Below are 22529 nucleotides of genomic sequence, written 5' to 3' on the forward strand. Positions count from 1 at the left end.
GAGACGTGAAACTCAGTCTCTTATAGAAGAGTGGTTAGCTGCACCGTGACCTTTATGCCAAGGAGCTCTGCCAACCCACAAGCTGTGCGGACGACCGGCCTAATTAACATGATGGCATCACCAAAATATTGGAAATATCCCAGTTGTGGATTATACTGGCAGCTGCTGTCCAAGAGAGCAGGCCGAGATTAGGGAAAACGTCCCTTTCCTTCATACTGGAAGCAAAAGGCCGAGGCAGAGGGCACTGTCTGAACCCAAGAAGGGCTTCAAACACTCAATTTAGCAAGAGTATAAACCAGGGCTGATGCCAAATTTGCATTACACCGAGGGCAGGATGAATGTGAATTTTGTGTCTTTAGGAACAGCCCATATTTGCCAATCCTCCCTCTCCGCACAATAAGCCTTGACCCCATTTCTTAACTGGGAGTCAAATGCTCGTGAAGGTAGGAAGCTGCAGGCCGCTCCCCCGTGACGGTCCGTCAAGGCCAGGCTCCTGTTTCTACGAGAGGCCAGGGCCAGCCATCCTCAGGAAAGCGTACCACCTCCAGAACAGCGACTTGTGCAACAACGTGCTGTTGAAGGAAGTTGCTCCTTAGCCCCAGGTGGAGGTTGCATCCAGAACCAAAGGATGCCATTTCCCTTCCAAAGTCCTTCCTGTCTAAGACAACGGCAGATTGCTAAAGCTCCCTGCTGCTCGCTAAACTGACGGTCACTTACGGACAGACCGTAACAGCGAGGGTGCAATTCCCACCCACACAACCGGGGCAATCTCCACATGGTACGTGGAAGATGCTAGGGATGCACGTGCTGGCTGAGCTTTCAGATCTCGAGAAGAGGGTCCACGGGGTGCTCCCCCGAACATCCGTGCGTGAGGGTGCAGATCCGATTGCTGCACGTGCAAAGCCAGGGGCACAATTACCCGACTCAGATGCACGAGTGCCCAGCGGAGCACGCAAATGTGCCGGCGGGCAAGTACTCGTGCCTGCTGCGTGCCTCTGAAAGCTCAGCCAACGTGAGACTATACAAGGTGGGCACAGGCTGCCCCCAGTTGTCAACAGTTCATTCAGGCAAGAAAGAGGGAATGGTGACGTGAACAAACCTGGGAGACGGGTGTGGGTGCCTTCCCCACACCGGCATCTGGTTTAATGGGATCAAAATCCAGATCCAACAGGCTGGCTCCCTCCTGGAAGGGCCCAGGGGCATCAAACTTGGCAGCGGTAAGGAAGAAAAGCAGTGTGAGCATTAGACAAGCGCTGGAGACAGACTGTGTGGCAGCTGATAACCAAGACTTGGGTTGCAGATGGCGTATTGCCTGCTCCCTCCAACAAGCGTGGGCAAGGCACTCGTGCAAACAAACCTGACCCTTTTACATAAAAAACTCCACCCTAACACACCCTACATGTCCTAACAGCTGGCATGGCCAACTCAAGATAGCAGGGCCTATTAGGGCCAAAGTGCCAGCTTGGAAGAGGTCCTTTTCTCCTCCCAACTATCCTTTGCGTCTCCTCTGCATCAGTACCAGCTACTCTGCACTCAAGGCTAACTTTCCCAGCCTCCTCGACAGAAGCCATCACCTTCAGGACCGAGCAACGGCAATCGCTTCGCTCCCAGAGTCTAGACCAGCCGTCTTCAGGGCCTCGAGCCGTGCACGGGAATGCGTGCTTGACGGCGGTCTCAGCACTAATCCCCGCAGCAGCTAACCTGTCTTCCCTCTTTGCCGAATCCCAAATACCACCTATGGTCGGATGTGCCGTCCGTGACCATTCGCCTGTAACCGGCGATAATCAACGCACCCGATTTCCAGTCCGGCCAGCGCAGGTTTCCGTGCTCTCCGCGTGGGCAGACGGAAACACAACAGCTCATTTTCCAGGACATGCACAGATGCAGGAGATGTCACTGCCACCTTCTCAGCCAGCAAAGTGAGTCCCTTTATTTCTGATTAACTCGCTAGCTAGAGGCATTATCAGCGCGTTCACCCACAGCCTTGAATGCAGCACAGTCGCATCCAGGGAATTAATCATTAACTTTCCAGACTGACCTGTGACATTTCACTCTCCGGTGCTGCAGGACCATTATGCGCCTCGCCCTTTCTGTCTAGCTCTTCCTTTAGAGGAACAATCCTGCCCAGAGTCCCCCAAGGCCCGTGCTATCAAGCAGATTTCCTCAGCTCTGCTCTTTTCAAACCCCTTTCAGGAATACCCACGGTTTGTGCTCCGTTTTCCTTCCCCAATTCCACCAAGGTCCAATACTGAAACGACTCCTGGGATTTCCTAACACACACCAGGTTATCTAGAGACAAGCTTCACATCACATTAGGATGTGAATTCACTGGTGAAGAAGGCCACGACATTTAACAGCGCGGCAAAACCAACACAGCGATCCACAGACCTATGGAAAGAGGACCGCACACAAGATCCATGTTCCCACCATGTTCCACCTCAGTGTAATTTCTGCCCATTTTTTACCTTCTTTTGTGTTGTTTAACACCCACAGGAATGAGTTTAGTCAGCTGAAATGGAAAGGAGCTGCAGACTTCTAGCCCTTGAAGCCCAAGTGACAAGTATGAACCCAAGTCCTCAGCGTCTAAAGCCCGCTGTATTCCCGTAACGTTTCTCCAGTAAAGTCTTTAACAAGCTTCCAGATCCCAGACTTTACGCCTTCCCTTAGTGCACCAAGATAGAAAGCGCCAGCTATACCACCGGCATCTTACCTGCTGTTCAAGAGTTATATGCACGTATACCTGCATCAGATCTGCACCCTTTGCCTCTCTCCCCCAGTTCATTAGCTTACTCAAACTCCAGTATCAAACTAATATGGCCTTGGAGAAGGCACCAAACAGCAACAGCCACCAGGTGCTCCAGTGGAGAAGCCAGATTATCCCTCAGAGATCACGTCCAGGGGGATGGCGCAGCAGATCCGTCCTGGGCCACGTGCACTGAGCAGATGCGGACTGGAGTCTCTGGTTACAGGTAAGCATTCACACAAACACATGAGACCAACGATGGAGCAGACATGGCGGTCGCTTAGAAACACATGCTACAACCTACACGGGGAGGACAGACATTGCCCAGTGACCTGTGGCTTGCTTGGTCGCATACGCCCACACAGAGCACGCGTTTGGCTGTCCAGAGGTGAATCCAACTGGAGCCGGAGGACCGTTCGGTACCATCGACTGCTCCGAGATGCTGCCGGTGTCCTCCAACGTCCTTGGCTAAGTGCTCCCTTTTCCCTGCTCTGCAAAGCTCTGTCTTGCATGGGCTCTCTTCTCTTCCCTCCTGCCCCTCATTTCTTACCGTTCTGCAATCCCCCCTTTCTCCTGGAAGCGCCTCAGCAATTTGGGGATCTCCTGATAAAACAAGGTCCTCACACTTGCATGCACTGTCTCCACGAACACACCTGCCACAACTGCATTTCTTTAATCTCCTTGTAGCAAGGACCTTGCCTGTGTGGAGAGCTGCATGAACTTCCAAGTCTCTGCTAACTACCCAGCCCTCCCCGCTGCTGCTCAGCCCAGGTGGTGAAGCTTGAACCCTGACACCAAAGGAACAACTTTCTCATATCCCTTTGGGTTTGTACTGCTCTAGGGTTAGCTATGAGCCTAGAAATGTGGCTTCAGAGCTGGCAGACACGGTCCTTTGGGGACAACTGATCTCTTTTAGTAGACCAACTCAAATAGTTGGAAAAATGAGCTTATGGGCATAAATACCCATCGTTAGGCTCATATCTACACCCAATTACTAGAACTAAAAATAAAAAGCAATTATCCTCTGCAGACTACTTCTAATCTAAGACCATCCAGGCTTTTTTTCTTTGCCACATGCATCTTTGCAGTCTAAGTCAGCTCTCCCTTTGATAAACCTGCTCCAATCCTTGCCATCTGCATGAAATGGGAAGGACTCTTTCTCCGCAGCCGGGCGGGAGGTAGGAAGCCACAGGTCGCTGGTCTGACTTACAGATGGAAGAAAGGGGAAGCGAGTCGCACCGAGCCTTGTTAGAGGTGTCACTTGTTCAAAGGGATCATTCAAAACAATTAAACAAAAGAAAAATGAGTCTTATGATGCAGCCAGAAAACTGGTCAGGCTCCTTCCTGCCTAGGGGTTACCCAGACAGGCTGGACATTAAATCATTCCCTCTGCACCCCGTTCCTAGCTCCAGCAGCAAACTATTAACATGGGAGGGAAGAGGGACGTCGTCCCTTCGCGGCTGTGTCCGACTTTCAGGGCTCCGGAGACACTGGAAGAGAACTAACCCTTTTAAATGGAGCTGCTTGCTAGCAAAAGCAGCCAGCCGGAGGAGAATACCGAGTCCTCGCCGCTCCGAGAAGCAAATCCACTGAACTAACATCAGTGACGCGCTCCCGGATGACAGGAGAAATAGGGCTTGAAGGCATCCAAACTGGAGGCAACCCTGTCCAGGAGTGTCTGGGGAACTTGGCCCACCCACTCTTTGGCCCGTTTGCTTGATGCAAATCCTGCTGATTGCAAAGGCGCTGCAGAGCCTTTCAGCCTCTGGAGATCAGCAAGCCTTAGCTTGGAATAACCCTAATTCATGGATATCCAATGGCTTTTTTTATCATCGTCTGGTGAGGATGAATTAGGAGGACTCTGGGACCAGCCAAGACCAAAAGACCAGTGCTGCAATCTCAGGGCTGCATCCCCCCGTGCCCTGCCCTCCTGACCAGGTTTCTTGGCGTGACACCTCTAACGGAGAAGGGGGCAGCGAGGGGGTGAGAGGCGGACAGACGGAGATAAGGCAGGGCGTAGCGGCTGACCTGCGAGGGGGTGGTCACACTTATCTCAGGGACAAAATTGTCATCAAACAGACTGATGATGTTCTCCTGCTTGATCTCCTTGGACGGGGTGAGTTTTGGAGGTGGCGGCACGGGAGGACCTTTCCTCAACTGCATGCAAGCGAGCACACGGCGACAGCACAGATGGCGACACCCAGAAAAACCAGAGACAGGAACCAGGTTAGCAAAATAAAACCAAGGGGTGAGGGACATGGGGAAGGGTCGAATAAATAAACCTGGAGGGGAGGGAGGGAAAACAATCACACGCCTCCAAGAAGGTTCGGCATCATTAGTTACACTTCAGCCGTGGGCCGGGCTCCCTCTGCAGAGGAGAAGCGTAACACAATTAATATGCATCAACTGGGCATGCATACGTAATTAGGACATGTGCAACCTTCCAGAAAAACCGCCGGGAGGCACAGATCGGTTACCTGGCACAGTTTGGGAGAGAAATCCAGTGCATTTGCCACCTGGCCCAATACCTACCTGGATGATGTAGGCCCCTGGGGGCAGGGCTAGACCCCAGAGCCGATCCTGGATGGCCAGCAGGCCGGATTCTGATCTCGAGGACACTGCTCCAGTCTATGGGTGTCAGTGGATTTACTCCAGCACAAGTGAGATCAGAGGGGGCCCCTTGGGCGAGGAACATGGACAGGGCTCGGTCCGGCATCCAGAGCCATCAAACCACATGGGAAGCGATAACTGCGGGCCTGATTCTGCTCTCCGTTTCAGCAGCGTGCAAGACTAGGGACACCGCTGGAATCAGAGTTCCCCTCGCATACATCCAGGGAACGAGGCTGAGGGTTTCAGCTGCGTGGATCCCATATGCTAACACCTTCTTCACTGCGAGAGACCTGGATTCATTGCTAGGCGCTGTGGGAACGCTCACTAGGGACATGCAACCCAGTTTGGCATTTCCCTGGGTTGCAGGGATCCCTCTCGCCTAGGAAAATGGGTCATCGTTATTCCCCTCAGACTGGGGGTCCCGAGGTAGACTGACAAAGGCCGTACGCCATATCAGCATCAGCACACGGTTGTTCCTGGCTCTCAGGCCTGTGCTCACTCCGCTAGGCTGCATCCCCTCCCCATGCTGCATAGGCATGCACTCTGCTGAGCTAGCAACTGGCAACGCCGGCTTTCTAAACTGCTAATCCTGCCAGCCATGGCCAAGACGCCAGCCAGATTTCAGACGCGTGTCTCCCGAGGCGCAGCTGGCTGGAGACCCTTGCAGAGGCTGTACGTAATAACAGAAGTGGCATTTTCACTTCCAGTTTTCAGGTGGCTCTAGAAGCAGAAGTGCCCAGAAAGCCTCTCTGGCATTATCCCCAACCAGATGCCGATTGCAGAAGCCTCCTGGGAAAGTGTCATCTCGGAAGAGTGAAGCAATCGGTGCAGACACCGGGGGCTGTGAATCCCAAACCAAAGCAGACCCTTTTGAAGGCTGCCCCTCTTGTCCTCCTAGGCACTTGTGTGGCTGGCGGAAATTGTTAGCAGCTGTCCCAGTGAGTTGTGCTCATCCACACTGCACTTTACCTGCGTGTAACCCTACCGCTGTGTCCCAACAATGAATGGAAAGAAAGTGCTCAGGACTCTGCAAGGAAATGAAATACCCCACCCCAGCCCGGCTTCTGGTTCCAGCCAAAACTGCATCACCAGTTTCTGCTACTCTGGGGGTACAGGGATAAAGCCTTGCTCAAAATGCACATGGCCGGAGAAGGGATTCAGCTGCCTAAAATTGCACCGACCCATTCCTGCAGATCCGGCAGCGGACTCGGTCATTGCAACAAAACGGTCACCGTGGCTCCGTTGACTGCAGCGGCGTCAGCCCCGGCAGACCGTGGTGTAACCGAGAGCACAATTCTGGCCCCTGAAGGCTCACGGTTTATGAAGACCAGGTCATCACCATGGACTAATTATCCAGGGTGGAAGCACACTGCAGTCCCAGAATGGGAGGAGGCAACTTTTCAAAAGAAAGAACAAAATCGGGAGCAAAACAGCTGGTGCATGGGAACGGCAACTAGTTGAGACCTGGGTGGGATGAGTCTCCATTTTTACCCCACACCTTTTGCACAAAGTATTCCCATAGGAGTCTTACTGCTAGTATCGGCCTGCTGGGATGGAGCGAGGAGCTAAGCAGAGCATTTCTAGTGTTTGATGCTTTCTTTCCTGGCACTCAGCACCCCAGACTGAGTCACTTGCCTACAGGTACAAGCTGACACTGTCCACGTTCACCCCTTATACAGCGTTACAAGCAGTTCAGTATTAAGTGACCGAGTAGTTTTGTGCTGTGTGGTTACATGCTCCAGGTTTTGACCCCCGGTTAGATCTGGGGACAGGAGAAGATCGAGCCCACTTGTGTGTCCTCCCACCTGCCGGGTGCTTGCAAAACCTTTCATTACCATCCATCTTCCCAGATCCAGCCCCACTTCTCAGGCTTGATGCACCAGCGGAGAAGGTCACGTTAACCGACTCCGACTAGGCATGCAATGGAAAATAAGTGCCCGCAGGTGGCAGCATTAGCTGCACATTTCACTTCGGGCTGGGTCTTGGCTCCCGCTGGCAGAAGTCACGGCCAGGACTGCCTCAATAGCCTGCTTGCTTAGCGGGGTCTGATCCGCCCACGTCAGCCCGCGAGCGAGCGAGCAAACGCCCACAGCGTGGCGAGAGGAAGGATAATACGTGCTATTCAAGGGAAAGGGAAGGAGGAGTGGAAAACGTCTGCCTCAGCAAGATGGGTCTGCACAGCAGCTGAGCAAACCTTGCAACAGCAGGACTCGAGATTGCAGACAACGCACTTTCGAGGCGAACAGCTGGAAGAAGGGCAGCGGGAACCCAGCTAGACGAAGCCTTGGCTGGGATGATGGAGTTGGGGCTGGTCCTGCTTGGAGCAGGGGTTGGACTCGATGTGAGCTCCTGAGCTCCCTTCAGCCCTCACTTTCTATGAATGAGGATCCCCAGTCAGAGAAGGCCGGGTAGAGCGTGGGCTTGCGGGGCGAGCAGAGAGCATGGAGGCGGTTACTCCACAATGAGCATGAGCTGTAAAGCCTGCATCCGTGCTCAGCCCCTCTCTCCCCCCGGCCCCACGCTGAAGTTCAGGCACGAGCTGAAGTCAATGCTGCCCGAGTGACCCGCAGCAGCTGGGCAGGAGGGCGATCCCAGGATGGAGGGCTGGGAACCCACCTGCCCTGGAAACTAGTCACTTCCTGAGGTTGGCACAGGCCCCCCCTCTGCCACCATGTCCCAAGTCCGTCTGACGACTAGTGCACCCAGGGTCCTGCGATCCCCACGGGTAGATGCTCCGCAGCAATGGCCGTAGAGGAGCAACCATCATCCTGTCCCAGGAGGAGCACTTTCTGGATGCTGGCATCCAGCAAGCACATGCTCAATGCAACTCTCCCCATTTATACATATCATATTGATAATTCAGGGCTGCAACCATTCGCTACCCCCAGCCAAGGCATTCACCACAGCCAAAGGCATTGGTTTTGCTTGAAAATCTCTCTCATCCTACCCTATCTCCAGCTATGCTTTCCCCAAAGCGTGCGAGCCCAGAGCCATCAGATTTCACATCCCCTTCAAGGTGGATGCCACTGAGGTCACACGCAGTCCAGGGACCGTGGCTGAATCTCTGGCCAGCAGTTATACATACGGATGGACGTGGTGGCAAGAGGGAATAGGTCACTGCAAGTAAAAGAAACCAACTCCAACCCTAGCGACAGTAGAGTATGAGCAATGAAGAGTGCTGCCAGGCACGTTCATCTCTCAGACAGACCCTTTCACAAGTCCCTGCCCTCCACACTTCCTACCAAGGACAAAAATTTTGTGCAAAGCAGACTGAGGTACAGAGCCAAACTGTGGCCAGAGCACGCTGCTTCACTTAAAGGCTGGGAAAGGCCCAGTCTGCATCCACCTGGGCTTAGACGTGACTGGATGTTTCCTCTCCTTCTGTTTGGCATGCTCATCCCCAGTGCAACCACCACCAAAATCCCAGGACTTGCTCCAGACATGAATGTACTCTGCGTGCTCCCCGCCTCAAAAAGTCTCCTATCAGTGATGCTGTGTACGGCCGTGGGTACTGGACTGCCACTTGGCGATTCACACATGAAGAAAGGGCTGATGAATAAAAAAGCATCCGCTTAAATTAGCTCGGTATGTGAGCATTGTGCTGCAGTTCATTAAAGTGCAGGGACTTCAAGATAAGCCCTTAGTTGCATTTCCACTTAAATAAGATCAGACCCATGGTGCATCTCGTCCTGGATTTTGTCTCCAAGACTGGGCAGTCTCGGACGTTTCAGTGGACAGGACGAGTTTCCCCATAACAGGCCGGGGTTAATAGAGATGTCTTACTCGTGGAAGCGCAAGGGTTTGCCTTTGTTATTTTTAAAATCCCAACTCATGTCATTGTGAATGGTTTCCGCATCCATATCAGCGCTGGCTCCCTCTTTGGCCCTGAGAAACAATCGACTGCGGTGGTATCCTCTGACGAGGAGTTCTCCCGGCTCGTTATGCGTTGTGACAAATGTCATGTCTTGTCTTATAACTCACCCTTTCAGACAGGCCCTACACCCCTGGTTAGACAACACGAAGTACGTGCTTCTGTATGAGGTATGCGTGTTACTCAAGTGAAAAGGCATCTTTAGGGAACGCTTAGCATTGTCCCTACAATGGAGAATATAACCAGGAGCAGAGCGCCTGCCTCCGAAGGGGTCTGGCCCATTGCACCGGATGGAAAGCAGACCGCCTCTCGTGTCCGCGTTCTCGGCAGCGACACGAGACCCGACTAGGAAAGGGGTGGCCTTGTGCGACCACTGAGCCCACGGCAGCAGAATCGCACCGCCGGGCCAAGTTTAGCCCCCGAGGATACTACCTGAGATGGCGACTTTGGGATGCCTGCCCCAGGCGTCTCCAAGGAGGACGGCTCCGGCTCGTGGTTGACAGTCTTGGTCTCGGGGCTGGTGATCGGGGACCCGTCCGGTGGAGGCGAAGGGCTTTTGTTTGCTTTTGCAGGGGCACTGTCGCTGGAGGAAAGAAAGGACAGGAGAGTCTGAGCCGGGGGCTGGTCAGACAGATTTACCCGGACAAGCCGGTTTCAATGCCCTCTCTATTCACTGCCCAGACATGGGATCAGAGATGCGAAGCCAAAAATCAGCTGAGGCTTAGACGCTTCACTCACAGCCCAGTGCCTTGTCCTAACGCACCCGGGCTGGTGTTGACAGCGCAGGTTTGTATGCTCGCGGGTGCATTTAAGGCAGGCCTATCTCTATGCCGCCATGCAGGCAGCCCAAACTCTGCCAGTCACCGCGACGTTGCAAACTAATGTTCTTTTAACATGGCTAAAAAATATCTAGGAACCTGCACACACAAAACTAACTGAAAAGCCCAGGACTTCTTTGGCACCGATCCCTCATGGACCATCTGCTGGCAGGGGGGCCTGCAGAGCCGCTGCACGGGGCTTTAATACCCACCGGTTGCAGAAGCTGATAGCATTGACTGGGTATCTTCCAGCAATAGAAAGGCTGTGGATGCATATGTTAGCAGGGGTTAAAGATATCCCCCCTGCTTCACCCACTGGCTCCCAATTCCCCTTTTCCCTCTCCACTCCACTGAGCATGATGATGTGCAACCTGGATGTTTTTCCCCTCCCTGCAAAACGCTTGTAACTTGGCCAGATACGAGCAGATTTTATTGAGCACGTTAAAAGGCACAAACAGGCAATCCTCTGCCAAATTACAAGCCCTCCGCATCTCTAGAATATGGCTTGTTAGAGCTTCTCCTAGAGCAGGTGATGACTTCTAACAGGGGCAAAATGACGCGCGCTTTCTTGCCTCGTACTCGGAAAGGGTTCATTTCCATTTGAGCTCAAATTCTCCAGGCCAGTGTCTGCCTCAGCCTGATTTCTTTTCTTTTTTTTTTAATTTTGGCCGAAGTGGTCCAAAATGATAAGCAACTGATTAAAAGGGTTTGTAACGAGAAGTTCTAGCCAACCTGACTAATAGGCAACGTTACCAGCCCTTCTTATACAAGAGGCAACAGTTCATATGACGCTCATATCTGGCACCATGAAGACCCTGTCCTCGGGCAGGATTGCGGGGGGACGACCGCTTTGCTGCGGTATAAAACAATATACCCCGAAGACCCCTGCCCAGGCCATAAAGCAACATCCTCCTCAGCACGATGCACAACGTGGATCAGCTGGTCCTGATGATACCCAGGACTTGCTCCTTTGGAGGAGTTTCTTCCTCTTCATATACATGCAACCTGCCCTGTATTCGTACACGCTTGAAAGAGGTCCGAACTCTGCCGCTCCGTGTTCCCACGCCGGCATTTTGGCTCTCCTGCCAGCGGACATCTCGGGGCCAGGCTGAAGCAGGGGTCACAGGCATTTGAATTCAGACAAGCACCTGACCCTAGCCCAATTCCAGCCTCGATCTCCCGTTCCCCACACCCCCGCGCGCAGAGCTGCCTCTCGAGAAGCCGTCGGTCTCCGCAGTCTCATGCACATCGGAAGTTTCCAGCGGTGCCGGGGCAGCAGCATGACAACAAGATGCAAGAAACCTCCCAGCAGCTGCTCTCAGCCTGGAGGTTGCATGAATTTGGGGGAGACTGGAAGACACCGGGGTGGTCAAGGGCACCCTGGCTCTTCTGTTGGACTCGGTTTGCTCACCAGACTGGGTCTTCCTCGGATGTCTCACGAGCGACTGCTGTGGAGCTGGTCTGCAAAAGGATCTGGGACACCCTGAGGAGACGCCGGCGGCTAACCGAGGCGGCGTGGGAAGGAAGAGGCTCTACATGGGAGTCACCAGGGAACAGCAGCTTCCATGCAACTGGTGTGCAGCAAGCCAGTTAGTAACCTGCCTTGTCAGCAGCAAGTAGGACAGCATCGCTCCCCGCCCCTCCGCTCTGAACTTCATTCCCGGGGGCAGGGAGAAGGGAACAGGCCTGGCTCTCTTCCCCTCCAGACCCTCCCCTCCCCTCCCAGTCCCCCACCTCCTTCCCAGCAATGTGGCCAGAGCATCCCCAGTCAGGACGACCCAGCGACTCTGAGGGCTTAATCTAACTGCCTCAGAAACCCAGGTATGAAACCTGAACTGCGGGGAGAAATTTGGGATCCAATGGACACTGCTATTCCCTACCCCTGGGGATACAAGGATGCTTGCAGGGGTCTAATTAAGCAGCGCCTCGTTGCTACAGGCGAAACGTTTCCTTAGTTCAGTTCTAAAGGGCCCAAACGCTCAGGGCTTCACCTAGACGGGTGGTCCGTGGTCCCCTGGGGTCCGTGAAAGAGGGCAATGATCAATCAAAAGTCTGTGAATATACCCACCCTTACCATTCGCAAGGGGTCCGCGCCTCCACTGGAAATTTTTGAGGGGTCCGCAAATGACAGAAAGGTTCAAGTCACTGACCTAGCCCTTTGGATGTGGATAGCAATGCTAAGGAGACATCCAAGGGCGAATGCGGAAACCCAGGAATACCCGTAAAGCCCGATTGGGCTGCTATACTGGATATTTCCATGCTGGAGAGAGAAGCAGGCAGAGGGTTAAATTACAAGCCAGACCCTGAGGGGTATAAATGAGTAATGCTCCATGTTCAGAAAGGGAAGGGAAACGATCCCTGTGCAAACACAGGTCAGACATACAGCACCGCACCCCTTCTTGTACCTTGCTCCTCCTATTACAAGCACAATCCCTGGAGACACATTTGGCCCCGGAGCACCATGGGTCTACCTGGCCCACATCTTGGGACAAACTCCTCTCCTAGGTTGTGCTAGGAAGGAGCAGAGCAAGGAAGTCCCGTTTCAGCTCCGCGGCACGACAAGCGCTCCCGTGGGTGCAAGGGGGGTCGTTTGCCTGAAGACGGCTCTTCTCGCCTTACCCAGCTCCCACTGCAAGTCAGAGCCTGCACTGCCCGGGGGCTGTGCCCAGCTCCCAAACCAGGCGCCAAGAGGGACCAGAGACATTCAGGTGACGCGAATCACCGATTCGGTGACGTGGCCACCAGCTGGGGTGCAAACACCTGTCCCTCCGGGGACCACCAAGCTGCCTCGGACTGCAGTTTGCTACCAGGCCTGGAGGCGATACGTCCCACCTCCCACTCCTTGACATCCCCCCCAATTCCCTCCACAGCTCCTGCCAGGCCTCCTACCAAGGTCACTGCTATTCACAGCCAGCTTCAGCTTTCATGTCTGCCTTGGCTGCTCCAGTAGGAAAATGCCAGTGCTAATTTTGACTGAGCCTGGGCTTTTTCCAAACACCCAGGATGGCATTTTTAGTCCAGCGTTTACTGCGTTAGGTGCAATGCACATTAAATCTTGTCCGACAGCCACCGAGTCAGCCCGCTTGCAGGACTCTGCGGTGCACAGGCTGCCCGAGGTAGCGTGCACGGTCCAGGAAGCATTTCCAAGACCCTCCCTGAACAAAACAGGCCTCTGAATCGCGCGCCCCGGTGCTGATGGAGGAAGTAGGTGGGTGCCCCGTTTGGAAGCTGAGAAGAGAAAGGAGACTTCCCTGCTCACCTAAAGGGCTCCTCAGTCATGCTTTAGAGGGGCACCTGCACCATGCCTTCCTCCTGCTCTCCTCCGCTGCAACAGTGGGAACATGGCCAAGCTTGGGGGCAACTTGCCTTCGTTTTTCTGAACTAGGGGCTTGATCTAGTGCAATTAGATTAACAGTGTGGTGGGGAGGGATCTCACGGTCCTATGAGATTTTGAAGCCCCTGCAGCCCCCAGCCACAGTGCATTGCACTAACATCTCCCAGCACCTGTGCCAGGGTGTCACCCCACTGTCCCCCATTTGTTTCCCACAAGCTAAGGTAGCCTAGCCCCCATCCTGCAAAATCCTACATTAAATACAACTCCAAATCTCAGCTTGGGGTGGGGGGAGGCTCAAATGGGGGCTTTCAGCCACAAGTTATTCATTCTTCAGCACTAAATTACACTGATCTCAGGAGAATGTTATGGGAGGCTGCACAAACCCATTCAGACACACAACCAAACTATAACATGAGTATTAATGGTGAGGACTGGATCAAGGGCAGAACAGCCAAGTCCCGATGCAACCTCCCCCTTCATGCCAGCGCTCATGTATTTCCAGCATTGCACTAACGCTGCCCTGGTGTAGTCAAGACTCTGGTACTTTAAAGGCTGTAACATCCAGACGGGCTCAGAACAGAGCAAGGTGACATGGTAGCTTGAACTCTACCGGCTGAGATGTGTCTCGGGACACTGCCAAGTTCACCTGAACGGTTGTCCTCGGGCCCAATTACTGAATCAACGGCAGAAAACGTGGCACTGCATTCGGCCACCCGCTAAATCCTGACTGGAAGGGTGATGCATGCACATGCCAATCCCGGGACATTTCTGCACCAGGACAAACACAAGCACAACTTGTCCTGGGACAAATGCAACGTCTATTCCTAACCTTAGTTGCACCTGAACGCACACAGAGCCCAAGGTTTTGAATGCGCCTGCTTGGTCGGGAAAGGGAGCAAGGGTCCAACCAAGAAACGCAAGTGGTTAATTCACACGCATCTCCAGACACACGGCGACGCAACCAACTCCAAGGGGACGAAAAGCACATGGCATCATGCAAGGAACCACTCCAGGCACCGCGCTACCACACGCCAGGCGGTTAGGACACTCTAACCAGACACGTCTCAAAACGCCGCTCTCCGCACTGGTACCTGCTCATCTTTTTCCTCAGCCTCGAGAACAGCTTAGCTTTCTTTCTGTTGAGGATGGCACACAAATGATTTCCATTACTGGATGGCCCGGGGAGGAAAAGTAAAGCCAATTCCACGCCTGTTTGTAATCGGTGATGGAAAGCTCAGCCTTTCTCTACCCCCTTCGTTCACAAAGGGGTCTGCTCTGTGCGCTAGGGCACAGGTGGCAGGATCGCGCTCTCTGGACAGGGTGCTTTTTGTGAGGTATGTGGCATGAGCTTTACCTTGAACGCTGCAATACATCAGGGCACAGCGATTTGCAGACTGCAAAAAAAAACCCTCATTCGACACCTGAACCAAATGGGTGGTTGTACAGCGAGGTGGTGGTCGACTGGGATTAGAGTCCCGCTCTCTCCGCTATATACCTGCACTGAGAAAAGTGTGCCCGCATCCATCGCCCAGAAGACCAGCTCCCCGCTTTGTCCATGCCACCAAGCACATGGTGCTATAAGCAGGAGTGAGCTGCTCCCCACAGATGACCCGTCTCTGTGGCCCTTCCAAAAGGACAGTGCAGGGATGCAGCGGGGTGACTGTTTTCTTCCCTCCAGACCCATTTCCTTTCATTGTATCCACACACCCACCCCCCTTCCCAGCGTGCATGAATGAGGGGAAGCATCTGCTCTAATTGCAGGCGCCGATATGCAATGAGAAAGGCAAGGGGTGTTTCCTGCCAGAGCACAGCAAACCCCTGCCCCCCAGGGAGCAAAAGGCATCTCCCACTTCACACATTCAGGCAAGATGGGGAGGAGAGATGGAAACATCTCTCGACATGTCAGATGTCTGATGCAAACCAGCTTCTTCCAGAGCGCCTACGTGGAACAGGTCCATGGAGACGGGTGATGAGGCAAGGCAGCGAGTTCCTACGTGCATGGCGTTTTCTCCTTTCTACAGGTGGACAGGTGGTCTCCCTGCCAGGCCAAGCGCGCCAAGCTGCAGGTGGGAGAGTTTGGAGGGCTCACGCCCTACAGAGGAAGCTGATGCGAGCTGGGTTTGGGACAACGAGGATTTGATCGCCTTGGAAGCATTTTTTATGAGGGAGCTGGGCCTCACAGCTGGCCCGAAATGGTAAACCGTAACGACGATAAATAAAACCTCTGCTGAGTTGTTGCTACGGTGAACAGCTGGACCAAAGCTTTGCAGGAGGGAATTGGCCACAGCTTTCGTCCTTCCTGCTTCTTCCTCCTCCCCGTCCCCCATGGACTGACTCTCCAGGAGAGTTTCACCTGGGCAGAGTTAGGAGGGGCTGGCTCCCTCAATAAACCAGGGCTGGGCACGTTGCTGAAGGCACCAGAGCTCTTGCATTCATGACTGTGCTGTATGACCCCATTTCCAGGGGTCTTGGCATGACGGGGATGGCTGCCAGGAGACAGGGGACACGCACCTGGAATGAAACCACGGCCTCACCGAAGTCCCCTTGACGGCAGTGGGACCAGGATTTCACCCCAGTGCCCACAGGTGAAGGGAACTCGCCTGATTGCTGTAACCAGCTAGAAAAAACCAGCGTGCCAGAAACCCCCACAAAAAGCCAGGAGGCAAGTGAGGTTTTGCATGTCATTGGGCTCCGTGGACAATCGCGGACTCTACCTTTCTCAGCCAGCTCCTGCCTCGAAGCACCTCTCACTATCGCTGCTGTGGATCAGGGAACAGGTGCTCTTTTTAGAGGGGCAGAGACGCATGAAAGAGCCGCTCTCTACATAGCAAAGGTCCTATCTACCCTGTGTTAGGAAATGCCTGGTTGGGGCCCTATTGTGTTAGATCATCGTTTGGCAGAAGCCAGAATAACCGGCTTCAGCTTCTCATTCACTAGCGCAGTGCTTGGGCTCCAGATGTTATAGGGAAAGTTGTTGGCTAGGAAGTGAAAGGAGGGAATCGTGGTTTCCACTGGAAGCTTCTCCTGGTCTGAGGCTTGATGGAAACTTGTGCCCGTGCATCCAGAATTGGAGGGTAACTTTTACCTAACAGGATCCTCTTTAAAGTGGGTGACTTTGGTAAATCCTCCGGAAGTGTGTGTGTGTGTGTGTGTGTGTGTGTGTGTGTGTGTATGTGCATGCACATACGAGTGCACACATATGCTTACCACAAAGGGTTATATTGGGAGGGGGATTAAAAAGAGTCCACCCACAAATGATCTAACCTTTCAACTGCTTTCCTAAGTCAGTGCCCCAGACTGAAGATCTCTCTTACCTCGCCTTAAATTCCCCCTGTGATCCATCAATGTACTGACTTGGATGCGCGCTGCGTTACTGCTCACCCAGCACGTGGGACCGGCAGCAGCTGGGAGCCAGCATCCTGCCTTGCTTCATCACTCACGCATATGGACGGGGGCCAGGCACAGCCTCATCCAGAGCCCGAGCTCTCCCTCCCTCCAGACTGGAAGAGCTAGAGGCTGTGCAGATTTGCAGTTAACCAGCGAAGGGTTGACTGCTGAGAAAGAGAGCTGCTGTGGACGCTAGCCCTCTGCAAAGGCTACAGGGATATAACTGGATTCTGACAAGCTTGGGGAGCAAGGTCAGACTCCAGCCACCCCCGTAGCGTTTGCACGTGTAGTGCACAAGAGCCTGCAAACTGGAGATTTGGGTCTGGTAACCTGGGGTTGCAGACCGGGGGGAGACGGGGTGAGGGGCTCTTGTATCGTGGGTTCAGGGAAGCTTCACTCTTCAATGCACTTTCACAAGGGTGAGACCCACGACCTAGAAGTGGGCTTGTACCAGTGAGGGACCCGATCCAAAACGAGAGTCGACGCTGCGCCTCAGGCTGGTGGGATAAATGGCGGAGCCATTAAATATGTTTGCATGCTAAGTGACAGCAGTATGAAAGAGGGGGAAAAATCACTTTGTTGTTACCCATGACGGATGCATTCCCACCTCCCCGTCCCCCTGTTCCCTGCAGAGGAAAGGCCCCCCTCCAAGGACTACTAACCTTGGCTGAGCTTTGATAGGGAAGGCATTGCTGGAGCACTGCTTGTCTAGACTCAGCAGGACATCATGGAGGTTTTGGTTCAACTGCAGAAATGAGAGAGAGAGAGAGATGCTAACAAACAGGCAGAGCTTGGGGGAGGCTAGCAGCAGTGCCGGCCCAGCTTCAGGACACAGACGCGTGCGTTAGGCTGGCGAAACTGGGCTCCCATTCATTCCAGCTCCCCTTTGGCTCTACTGTTATAGCAAGAATATAATATAAGCAAAAAAAAATGTAGAGCCAATGACACCACAAGGCAACGCCGAGCATCTTTGTAGATGACCCTGCTGAGGACTGCTTCCCTCCTCCCTCGCTTGCAGTCCTGGAAACCCAGAGACACCAGTTCAGCAATCCCGAGGAGGTGTTTGGTTGCTCGTTTCCAACTAACACCATGACGCTCCTCGGCGTCCGCCCCAGCAGTTGCTATTGTGAAAAGGCTGCGTTGCAAACAAAAGGATGAGCCAAACGCACCGCTGGCACTAAGGGCTACGACTCTGTGTCAGTGGCGTTGCGCCCGCTGCTGCAGCCATGAACATGATGTTACAGCCCTAATCAGAAGCAGATGACTTTTCAAACAAAAAGGTCCTGGTTTCATACAGCTCTCTTCAATCATACCAAAGACAAAAAAAATCTAGGAAGGAGAAATGTGAAACATATGACATAAGGGGATTCACTCCAAATGCAGAGGTCTGCACGTTTCTCTTGTAAAAAGCTACAGCATCCATGAAAACCCAAAGTGTGGGAGTATATGTCATTGCTGCAGACGGCTGGTTTTGCAAGAGTCCTCCTAAGTGTTAGCGGGACTCAATGCTGATGTTTTGACCCTGTCCATGATCTCCTGACTGCAAGTAGTTACTGCTGGGGATTTAATGAGCATAACATTGCTTGTTGCTTAGCTGCTGTATTGTTGCCAGGACTACAGCTGGGGAAAAAAAAATAATAGATGTGTCTGCTTTCACTTCAGCCCCCGGTCCCCTCATAAAAGATTAGCAGGTTGTATATGGCGAGCATATAAATCAGGTGGATAATTCATGGACCTGGAGGATTCGCGAGTTATTTAAAGATAAATGAACATTTTTTTAAAAGCATCTCTAGAGGAAAGACTCAGCCCCATGGGCCTTCCCAGGGACTACCACAAATGTCTCCTGTGCAAGTGCACAGATTAATCTACCAAAAATCTGCCACCGCTCGAATTAGGTGCATTTTAGTCGCTTAAACCCTCCAGCCCAAAGTCCGTCTCAGGTGGAGTAGAGAAGCCGCTACGTCAAGGGGATGCACTACCGTCGGCGCCACCCGCCGAAACCCCGAAGCATCCTCGTGACTGTTTAAACATCCACGTCGCGATTGCAAAGCCCTTGGCGGCTCGCTCTTTCGGTCCCGGCCTCCTGTACAGAAGTGGGGGCATTCACCGCCCGGCGCCGCGCGAGGAGCGATGGACACGACGCGACGAGGGCCGGCAAGCTTACCTTGCTCATTTCTTTGTGGAAGTTTTCCTCCAGGCCCGCTATACTCTGGAATGTGTTGACATAGAAACCAACACGACTGCCAAAAGAAGACAAATAGCAGGAGTTAGATGGACACGCACAGCTCTGCGGATGCGTGTCTCCCGCTGGCACCCACCCACGCTTCGCGGCGACATCACGTTCCCGCACGGTTGGAACGGCAGGTACGGAGGACTCGGGCAGCCCGCAGATGGCTCCGTGGGCTGGGACAGCTGCTGCGCAGGACACACGCGTTAAGGAATAAAAGTAGGAGGCTGCATAAGGAGAAGTTGCCTACAGCCGCCCACAGCAGAGGCGCTGCTCGTGGACCGACGCAGCCTTCCTCGCTGCAAGGAGGTGCCCTGGTAACCGAAGCCTGCTTCCCCCCCAGACGCCTCCTCCCTCCCCATCGCACGCACGTGCAGGCAGAGCTGGGAGGGTGCAAAGGAAGCAGCCGGTGCACGAGTGACCCGTGTCCCGAGACGGCTGTGCTAACCGTGCCCAGCAAACTATCCGCCGCACCCACCTATTCCATAGCGAAGGCAGCTCTTCCTGCAGATCGACATTCATCTCCTCAAACACCTTCTGAGCTTTTACCAACTCTTCTTCAGCCTTAAGCATGCTGACAGGGAACAGGGCATTTTCTGCTCCCCTGGCTTTCTTAAGAGGCCAGGTAGGAGCACCAAACTATGACAGGACAACGGGACAGGAGGCCTGCGAGCTGCAGGGTTCGAGGCCAGCAGGTGCACAGCCCTTCTGTCACGTCTGCTGCCGCCTGGAGGACTGCATTTAAAACCAGGGCAATCCCTTGCAACAGGGTGCTCACACCTACCGAACAGGGGTGTGTTGAGATTTTAAGGGGCCTACCCTACTGACATGATGAATCTCAGTTTATTTCTAAACAAGGGCTTGATACCAGTGCAAGCTTCGCACGCTGCAGGGGCTGAGGGTGCCCCACGGCTCCTACTACACGCTGCAAATCGGCACCGACGTGTTTCCTCCCGCTCCAGTGTGGTTCCTCCTCTTTTCAAGGCCCCGTATTTTAAAAAAAGAAAGAAAACCATTGCAAGGAAAATGGTCCCACCCTCTTCCTTGCCACGGTGCACAAGGCACGGTGGATTCCCAGCATGAACAAGCTGGAAATGGCACCCGCAGGGACGAGGGTCAGAGCAGGAGCGCTGCAAGGCCCTCCCGTCTGGGCTCTTCTGCTACGTTACACAGCATGTCTCCAAAAGCGACGTGGAGCCACGCTAGGGCGAGCAGGGGCAGGGGGGAGACGGGTGTATTGGAACCCGTGGACAAGGCGATACCTTTTATTAGACCTGGATTTTTGCAAAAAAAAATTTTAAAAAGTCTTTAATTGCAAGCTTTCGGGCACAAGCACCCTTCTTCACACGCAGGAGAAAAAAGATTGTAAAAGTTCTCCTGTAAAAGTTCATATTTCGTAGGAGAGTCAAAGGTGCGGTCATTTCATTCCCATTAACCGAGTCCTTCCTGAAGGCCACGCGTGCAGCAGCCGAGTCCACGCCACTGACCCGCCCAACCGAGCAAACCCCTGCTTGGGCAGACGCACCGTTACATACACTCGAGGCCAGAGGATATGAGGGTACGTGGGCCCAGCGGATCTGAAAACCTATCCATGAATGACTATTTCTAATTACTTGCCACGAAAGAAAGAGAGGCAGACACAGAGAAAGAAAGGGAAAAAAAAAAAAAGAGAGAGAAAAAGGCATTCATGTTTAAACATGTCTCATTTTCCTTCTAAGCTAGGACTGAATCAGGATTAATCCAGGAGTCAGGCTACATAGGGACTAATTTAGCAAGAACTGCTGTTATTTTTCAGTAAACCAGCTGAATTCAGAGGAAAAGCAAATACCCCCCACCTTCCTCAGTTCAAGAAACCCAGAAAGGGACTGCAGCCAGCCCCACAAGTACTGCGACATCCTGAAACAAAGGTCAAAAAATCGGAGGCAGCGTTCACTCTAGAAATGCGACAGGGAGCGAGGGGTCCCGGGGTGCACGCAGCGACGTGGTGCCTATCGCAAATCCCTTTGATGCGCCCGGCAACGGTGCCGAATTCACTTTTCAGCTCGACACCACTCTTTCAGCTGCACGTTATTACAGGGCTTCTGTTCGAGGGGGTCTTATTTTGGTTGGACACAGCAAGCTTCCTCCTAGGCAGGGCTGGGGGCCTCCAAGACAGCTGCCCTGAACCCCAAATGCCACGGGCTCGGTCGTCGGGCGCACCGAGGAGAGGAGCCGGCGCAGCCCACGCAGGGTTTGAATGCAGCCGGTGGGGAAAGAAGGAAAGAAATCGGCATCTTTTAGAGACTCGCACGGCCCCCGTTGCTGTATATCTGAAAACTGTCTTCATGGCAATGATCCTCAAGACAAGTGTTATTGCAGATGAGAAGCCGAGACCCAGATCCTCCAAGGAGGAAACTCCCGTCATTGTCTGCTAACCCCCAAAAAGTGAGCTGCTCGAGTGAAGTCCAAAGGCACCGGACACCTGAATACGTCAGCCTCCAGGTCCAAGGGACACCCAAGGCCAGAGCAGAGAGCAGGACCCTGGTCCCTCGACTAGCTCGCTAACCACTAAGCTCTCCTGACCCTCCGGGAAACCAGACGGATGCAGTGCTCGGTGACTGGGGGGCACTGGTTTCTGGGACACGGGGGCAGAAACCCTGAGCTCTGCTAGGGATGGACACAGCTGCTCAGACAGGAGCCAGCATTTCAGCGGTGCTCAGGAGAGGCAGGAATTTGCTGTTCTCAGCTGGTTTCCTCTTTGTTGCAAAAAAACACCATTGCCAAAACAGTAACGGGCAGCTTGATCGCACCCCCGCAAGGGACCGCTCCCAGGCTCCGCAGAGCTCCCCCTCGGCTCGCTAGCGGGGGTCTGAAAGGCTGCTTGTTTCAGGGCTTTTTTTTTTTTTTTTTGCATGAAAGATAGCTGACTGTATTTATCTGGGAGACCTTGGAAGACTAATGAGATTATGATATAATGAGAAGCTGAAAGCAGAGCATTTGATAAAGGTTCTGATTTATCTTTTTAGCCGATTTCTGCATTGCTAGCCGCCCTGATCTTATCACAAATCTGATTTTTATCACATCTATGATCTTGCCTTTTCTTTTTCTTTTTTTTAACATGAAAATTCATTTTGTGAGGTTTTGTTGGGTTTGTTTGGTTTTTTTTTTTAAGTCAAAGTAAATTTCTAGCACTTCTGTTAGCGAAGAAAATCCAGAATACCATACATGCTCAGGACAAATAAAATGGATCTGTAATTTTGCATGAGATTTTTAAACTGATCGTGATACTTGAGACCCGGCTTCATTTTCCATCAGTTGGGACTGGTGAAACTGCTCTTTAATTCAGACTCTTAAAGAAAGTCTCTAAAGAGGCGGCATGCAGTCTTTGGATCTGGGGCTAAGAAATGTCCCCTCTCCAGTTCTCTAGGCCCCAAGAAAAAGGCCTCCAGCCAAAAAATAAAATAACAAATGACAACAACAAAAAATACCCAGCAGAACATTACAAATATTTCTAAGGTAAGAAACAGCCCTTAAAGAAAAATCAAGAAACCCTTGCAGGC

At 53.1% G+C, this 22529-nt stretch overlaps 1 protein-coding gene across 14 annotated transcripts in view; it reads right to left on the reverse strand.

Moving 5' to 3' along the window:
* BIN1 (bridging integrator 1) overlaps positions 1-22529 on the reverse strand; it is a 117008-nt gene that overhangs the window by 17083 nt on the left and 77396 nt on the right. For 4 of the 14 annotated variants that reach the window (XM_025210106.1, XM_025210104.1, XM_025210101.1 and 1 more), the window contains 7 exons: positions 19469-19554; positions 18928-19003; positions 17426-17508; positions 14468-14512; positions 9657-9807; positions 4772-4900; positions 1100-1207 (listed from right to left, as the gene is read on the reverse strand). In XM_025210106.1, the coding sequence (XP_025065891.1) occupies positions 1100-1207; positions 4772-4900; positions 9657-9807; positions 14468-14512; positions 17426-17508; positions 18928-19003; positions 19469-19554 (678 nt within the window). The remainder of the gene's footprint in view (positions 1-1099; positions 1208-4771; positions 4901-9656; positions 9808-14467; positions 14513-17425; positions 17509-18927; positions 19004-19468; positions 19555-22529) is intronic. The other 10 variants (XM_025210114.1, XM_025210108.1, XM_025210113.1 and 7 more) reach the window with 4 other exon arrangements.

Source organism: Alligator sinensis, unplaced genomic scaffold (assembly GCF_000455745.1).
Source record: "Alligator sinensis unplaced genomic scaffold, ASM45574v1 scaffold991_1, whole genome shotgun sequence".
Taxonomy (NCBI): Eukaryota; Metazoa; Chordata; order Crocodylia; family Alligatoridae; genus Alligator; species Alligator sinensis.